Here is a 7634-nt window from a genome sequence, read left to right as displayed (position 1 = left end):
ATCATCCAGCCATTAAAAGTAATAATCATTCAGATTTTGTAGCAACACAGATAAAAAGGCTTATGACAGTATGAAATTTTTTTTAATGAGGGCAAACAAATTCAGTTAATATCTAAAATATATAAAGAACTCATACACTCAATAGCAAAAAAACATAAACCTGGTTTTAAAATGGGCTGAAGATCTGTATAGACATTTTCCAAAAAAAGACATACAGATGGTCAACAGGTACATGAACAAATGCTCAACATCACTAGTCATCAGGCATGTGCAAATCAAAACCACAATGACATACCACCCTACACCTGTTAGAATGGCTATTATTGAAAAGACAAGAAATAACAAGTGTTGGGGAGGATGTGCAGAAAAGAGAACACTCACGCACTGTTGGTGAAAAAGTAAATTAGTACAGCCAGTAGATTAGTAGATTAGTAGATTAGTAGGTTTTTTCCTGACCATAGTGGTTTCTTCACATCACTTCATGTCCCTGTAGACACACAGAGAAATAATTCACTAAAGAGTTATTGGATTTTTTCAATTATTTACATATATTTATTGAGTGCTATTTAAGTACAGGGCACTATCCTAGATATTGGGGATATGGGTTTAACAAGAAAACATCCCCACCGTCATGGGACTGCCATCTAGTGAGGAAACACAGCTAATAAATAAATAAAAAAACAAAAATATGCTGGATATTGATAATGCAGAGAATTAAAATAGGTAATATAAAAAATAGTAGCATTTTTAGATTGGGAGATCAGGGAAGGCTCAAAGGATGTGAAATTTGAGCTCATATCTGAATGACAAGAATCAGACTTGGGAAGAGAGATGAGCAAGCCAATGCCAAGACCCTGAGCAAAAATAAACATGCCTGGTTTGAGGAACTGAAAGAGCCATTGTGTCTGGGGAGTACCGGGTAAGGGAGTGGTATGAGGTGAAGACATTGCCCCTTCCTTCAGGAACTTGTGATGAAATAGAGCTTGCTAGTCCTATAGATAGTTCCTGACACTTCTCTTTTAGCATAAACTTTCAGATGACTTAAAATTTACAATATTCTGCAAAGCAGAAAAGTCAAAACTTTTAAAAAAGAATTAAATCTCCATTTTTTTTTCTGTAGACTATAGTTTCCTCATCTGTAATCAAAGGGAGCGCATGGCAATGTTAGCCTCAGAGAGGAAGCAGATATTAATGCATATTCCATAGAACCAGTCCATGCTAAGAAATCCAAATTGTTCTCCAAACTCAAGGCTTACTTATCCTTCCCATACTCGAACTTCCCAGGTCCAATTCGAAGCAGATAGCCATTGAGCCACTTAGGAAAATGTCCCCGGACTCGAGCAGAGATGATCTGCGGAGTCTCCTCCACTGTGGTTAAAAGTGGTGCAATACACGGAAGGCTCTTCCGCTTACTGAAAATCACTTTTTTCTGATGAGTATTTTCCATGTACTTCTTCAACACTGTGAAGAGGAAATCAAAAGCACAAAAATTTTACCAATCTTCTATGAACATTCCTGTTTCTCCATAGACAATATTCTCATCTACTGGTAAGAGAAGTATAAACCTAACACCAAATATAGTCCCCAAATTCCTCTTCTTCCTCATTCTCAGACCACCAACTCTTTGGTTCTCCATTTTTGAACCACAATAATCCTTTTTGTGTTCTTGCAGTACAAATCTGCCTAAGAATTAACTCAGGACTTTAGTTACCACTATTGTCATTTCTCATAGTTGAACAATGCTGGTCTTTTCACAACACTGAATCTACATGCTAAGCACAGATGTACTAATAGCTACACATCATTGTTATAATAAAAAATACCCACCATTCAATATTATCATAATTACATTGACCTCAGTACTTTAGGTACACCAGAATGTGATCCCAAAGATTTCATAGTGATTTATGAGAATTTAATAGGATCTGCAATTTAATTTCTGCCATTTTTTAAAATTTTTATTTATTTATTTATTTTTGGCTGCATTGGGTCTTCGTTGCTGCGTGGCTTTCTCTAGTTGTGGGTAGCGGGGACTACTCTTCGTTGCAGTGCATGGGCTTCTCATTGCGGTGGCTTCTCTTGTTGCGGAGCACAGGCACTATGCGTGTGGGCTTCAGTAGTTGTGGCACGTGGGTTCAGTAGTTGTGGCGCTCGGGCTTAGTTGCTCCACGGCATGTGGGATCTTCCCAGACCAGGGCTCAAACCCATGTCCCCTGCATTGGCAGGCGGATTCTTAACCACTGCGCCACCAGGGGAGCCCCTAATTTCTGCTATTTTAATGGTACACACATGAGTGAACATGGCATTTTCTAGGAAAAAGGTATCATAAATTAAATTATGCAGTGAAACCTGGTCTGAAATTACCTGAAATTCAAAAGCCACAAAAAAGTCATTATTTTATAATAGAGCTGAAAATTATCCCTTTATTTCATATTTATTCAGTGTTCATAGGCAGTATTTCCTAACACAGAGGGGTGGTCAAGTACATAATTAATTAGATACTATAAAATATAGTCTTTTATTTTATTTCATAAAACTTTAACAGTGATGAAGTCTAAACTAGAAAACCTAACTAAAACATAGGGACACTATTGTTTTAGCAGAACATTTTATAATATTGTATCTATTATCCCACTTCTTTCAACTCTTTCAAAAATTGAGTTTAGAGCACTTGAGTCCTTCTACTTTCCTATAAGTAACAATTTGGTCAAACCCAACTATTTCCTGATTTCCCAAAGAAAATTCACTTTCACCCTGAATGTCCTTCCCACTAATCTATCCCTAAGGAAATTTTATCTATTGTTCAAAGTCTATCTGAAATGCTATTTCCTTTAAGAGGCAGCATAGTGTAATACTTAAGAGTGTGGGCCCAGGCTCTGACTGGCTCTAGAATGCTTGGGTTCAAATCTTGGCCTCCCATTTTCCAAATAATTAGCCTTGAGGAAGACCACCTCTCTGTGCTGCTTCCTCCTTCTAAGATAGGAATAATAATAATCCTTATTTCTCCTAAGGCTATAAATAATAAACAGGTTAGGTTATATTAAGTTTTTAGAACATAGTAAATACTCAAACAATTTTTTGAGTCTTTTTTTATAAATTTTTTTTAAATTTATTTTTGACTGCATTGGGTCTTTGTTGCTGCGTGCAGGCTTTCTCTAGTTGCGGTGAGCAGGGGCTACTCTTCATTGCAGTGCATGGGCTTCTCATTGCGGCAGCTTCTCTTGTTGCGGAGCACAGGCTCTAGGCACCTGGGTTTCAGTAATTGTGGCACAGGGGCTCAGTAGTTTTGGCTTGCGGGCTCTAGAGCACAAGCTCAGTAGTTGTGACTCACGGGCTTAGTTGCTCCATGGCATGTGGGATCTTCCCAGACCAGGGATCGAACCTGTGTCCCCTGCATTGGCAGGCGGATTCCCAACCACTTCGCCACCATGGAAGTCCCTCAAACAATGTTACCTATTATTTATGTAGCTTTCAATGACCAATCAACAAGATGTAATATCTTCTTTCTTTGAATTATTTATTCATTCAACAAAGTGATAGGCACTGCTGAGGGATAAAAAGTGTTAGAACTCAGATGTAAAGGAACTCACTGCCTAGGAAACAGACATATAAGTAGATCATTTATACTGTAGTCAGCGTTTTGTTTGAGCATTATTTCTCAAGGTCTGGCCTGGGGTCTACTTGTAACAGAAATACCTGGTATTATTGCTAATGAGCAGATTCATGGACCCCACTCTGGACCTAAGAAATCAGAATCTCTGAGGTAGGGCAAGCAGGTATTCTTAGGCATACTACAATAAAATTTGAGAACCACAAGATTAGAGGTATAAAGAGGATGCTTTGAAAACTTAGAAAAGGAAACCCTCTGGTATTTATCTTACTACTTTTATTATTATTATGCATATTTATCTTATTTTCACTCTTAGATTAAAATAAGTTCCCTGAGGTCAGATCTTTTACTCCTCTTACTTAAGTAGAAGTAAACTGAATACCCTGATTGGGTATTTGTCTTAATACAGATTCATGAACTTAAAACATGTTACATTTTAGAAAACATTTACATGTTTATATGTTCTGTACTCCATAGCATCCTGGTGGCAGTTTATTATATATTCTTCATATTTCCCATAGTGCTTGATATTGTAGGCACCAGCTCCTTAAACCCCTTTCTATTCTTAGCTTCTGAGACATTGCACTTTTCTAACTTTCCTGCTTCCTCTGTTTGCTTTATGCCAGCTTCCTACTTACTAGCTAGCAACCTTGGGCAAGTTACTAATCACTCTGAGCCTCAGATTTTTCAATGATAAAATGTGGATAATGAGAATAAAAGGCAGATAAAACTTCCTGTTCAAGTCCATCATCACAATTAAATATAATAATAATAGATAATTTCCAAAAGTTAATTCCCTTTATTGGTTCCTCTTCTTATCACCTCATGAATGTGTTCCTAAAGTCTGACCTTGGACCTTTACTCTTTAACCTCAGCACTCTCCCTTGGTAATCTCATCTAGTCCCTTATTTTCACCAATTACTTCTTGCAGGTGACTCTCAACATGTCAAAAGAGAATTTTTCATTTTCTCCCTTCCAAATCAATTTTCCCACCTGCTAAATAACATAGCTTCAAAATCTCTGTGGGCCTTGAATTTGTCTTCCTTCACTGTCCCCCTAACATTCAATAAGTGGTTAAATTCTGCTGATTATACCAACACAATGCCAGGAAGAGGACAAGGGGATGATATAGGGTAGCCATTATATATTACTAGGGCTCAGAAGTTTGCAAGGGTGCCTGGGACAAATCCTTTGCAAAGATTTTTACCAGTCCACCTCTCCTGGGTAGGTCCCCCAATTTTTCTTGCAGCCTGAACCTGTTCTCATAAGCACTGATGCTTCATATTCTCTTGCCTAGCAGTAACTTCCTTTCTACTGTCATAATTTAGGTCCTCACAACCTCTTAGATGGATATTATCACAGCCTCTTACATTGAAACTAGATAGGGAAGCTATCATCTATGCCAGAGCTTCCTAATTGGTGGGCCTCTTGATCCCCTTAGTCCTTAGGATGGCCGAGGCCCCATGTCAATCACCGCCAGCTCTACACAGCTCATGGGGTTCCAGATCCCATCCAATTTACTCCACTATGCAGTAAAAATATTATCATTTTCTATGTGAGCTATAACGTAAAACCATTAGGGAACACTGCTACTGAATTCATCTTCTAAGCCACAGATCTGATTGTGTTGTATATTCCTCTATAAAACCTTTACTTTAATGACTTTAAATGACTCCTTTAAATGACTCCTTTTAATGACTCCTCACTGTCTACCAAATAAGGTCTGAACTACTTGGCCAGGCATCGATGAAGGCACTGTACAGTCTCACACCAACCTACCTGTCCAGTAATGCCTCTCACTAATACCTTCTCCTCCAGCCAAACTGGACCGCTCTCCAGTCTCTTCTCATCATAATCGTATACCTGTCTTCACCTAGGATATTTCTCATCTACTTAAGGTGATGCATCCTTCAAGATGTCACCATCTTCATAAACACAATATTCCCATTTCATATAGTAAGAACTGATTCTCCTTAGTCTGAAATCACACAGCATCTGTTTTAGCTCTCTTACGGCATTTGTCTTACTCCACCTAGTGTGATAAAGATGAATATAGTTTATGACTTCTACTACCAGTACTCCTTGAGTACAGGGTCTTGTTTTTGTCTCCATCCCATTACCTAACACATTGCCTTACGTAGAGCAAGCACTACATTACTGAATTAAATAATTTATTTTTTTATTTTTCATTTTTTTGCAGCCCTGAAATTGAGCATTTATTCTTAAATCAGATGCAGCATATTTTTTTATAAGATATATTTTATATACTGTCCCTTTCTCAAAAGAAAGCAGCAAGACTCAGCAATTAATTACCCAAACCTAATGAGGGAAACGTTCACAAGTGACTGCAGCCTGGTATTTATCAGAAAGATATAACAGCCTGGGCGGTTGTTATTTTCCCTCTTCACGTGCCATCCCCCCATAAAGCAGGTTTCAAGAACAATGGGAATGTGTGGTTGAAGGACAATGAGGTTTTCTCTTGTTTTTTTGTTTTGTTTTGTTTTTGAATTTTATTTATTTTTTATACAGCAGGTTCTTATTAGTTATCCATTTTATACATATTAGTGTATATATGTCAATCCCAATCTCCCAATTCGTCACACCATCACCACCACCCCCGAATTAAATAACTTTAAAGTTTTTAGTGCATATCAGTATGATGTCTAATAGCTCTATATCAGCCAATTTCAAGAATAAAATCATGTAACAGTTAGTAGATACAACAGAAAGCTACAAAACAATAAACAGAGGTTTTAAAGCAGTCCCCCAGAATGCAAACAGAAGAACCAAACATTTACATTAGAACATGTAGCAGTGATTCTCAAATGAGAAAATTCTAAATAGTGAATATTCTTCCTATTGCAGATCCAAGAGAATTCCTAAACCCTGAATCCCACCCCTTTATGTTGTATAAAATATACAAAAAGAAAGGCTGTTTCCCTGAAAACAAGTAAACAAATCCTGACTCAATCTTCTTTAACTCCCAGCTCTGCAGTGCTGCCGCCTGTATCTGCTCCACACAGATTGGAAAACTTCAGAAGCCCCTAGTATTCTTCAGGAAAGAGGCACAGAGATCTAAGTTCAGGCTGGTAGAAAAAGGAGAAAGAGGAAGAGGAAGGGGCAAATCCCCTACCTGGAATCCAGTGTACTACCACAGAAAGGAAACCAGTTACAATGGTAGAAAGATTGCTGACGAAACGTAGAAAGATTTGAAAAAACATCTTTGTATCGAGTTCAGTAGCAGCAGATCCTGTGATTTCCAAATCCTCACATTGACTGGCAGTGAAACGCTCACTTCCTGGGCTGTCCCTGGCTCACTGACAGAATAGAAGGGGGTGGGGATTAAAGGGCAGGACTTCAAAATGCCTGCAACCACTCTTGGTCTCATTTCCAGAACAAGTATCCCAACAACCTATCTATAGTAAGTTGCTGTTAGAAATACTGAAATTGGACCACCAATAGTGGTCTCCCTCCCTAAACTTTCCGCTTTCAAATCTGTCCTCACACTACAATTCAGTTGATCCAGGGGATCAATTTCATTACGCCACTCCTCTCCTCTGAATGATTCAGATCTCCTCTTCCTTTACAGAATAAAGTCCAAATTTAATCTGTCAACAAAGGACTTTACAATCTGGCCACAACCTACCTTTCATCCTTTGTCTCTCTGCCTTTCTAGCATCTCACCTTTCCTTTTCTATTCACTTAATTTGCAAAACATTCTCTAACAATCTAGTATGACTAAAGCCCTGTGAAGGTATACCCTTAAAAAACTAATAATCATAAATAATTTATTAATTTAACAAACATTTCTGAGCTCCAATGTATCAAATACTGTGCTACAAATTGAGAACAGATTCTGTCCTGCTCTCTAGCAGTTTAGATGATACACTATTCCCCTTTGTGAATTCTCAGCCCAGTAAAATGACTTACCACGTTTTTTTCTTCTGTGCCTCTGATCAAATTTTTCCCTGCCTGAAATATCCTCCCTCTTTCCTTTCCAAAAACCCATTTCAAAATCTACCTA

General features: G+C 38.0%; 1 protein-coding gene across 2 annotated transcripts in view; it reads right to left on the bottom strand.

Annotated features, from left to right (window-relative positions):
- The window catches only part of BCO2 (beta-carotene oxygenase 2), a 42956-nt gene extending 36037 nt beyond the window's left edge, over positions 1 to 6919 (bottom strand). For both annotated transcript variants that reach the window (XM_060160393.1, XM_060160394.1), the window contains exons 1-2: positions 6744 to 6919; positions 1257 to 1461 (exon numbers count right to left, since the gene is read on the bottom strand). In XM_060160393.1, the coding sequence (XP_060016376.1) occupies positions 1257 to 1461; positions 6744 to 6831 (293 nt within the window). In that variant the 5' untranslated portion in view covers positions 6832 to 6919. The remainder of the gene's footprint in view (positions 1 to 1256; positions 1462 to 6743) is intronic.
- Between the last annotated feature and the right edge of the window lie 715 nt (positions 6920 to 7634).

This window comes from Lagenorhynchus albirostris, chromosome 9 (assembly GCF_949774975.1).
Source record: "Lagenorhynchus albirostris chromosome 9, mLagAlb1.1, whole genome shotgun sequence".
Taxonomy (NCBI): domain Eukaryota; kingdom Metazoa; phylum Chordata; class Mammalia; order Artiodactyla; family Delphinidae; genus Lagenorhynchus; species Lagenorhynchus albirostris.
The sequence above is the reverse complement of the archived record's forward strand: the minus strand, read 5'-3'. Positions and strand labels throughout refer to the sequence as shown.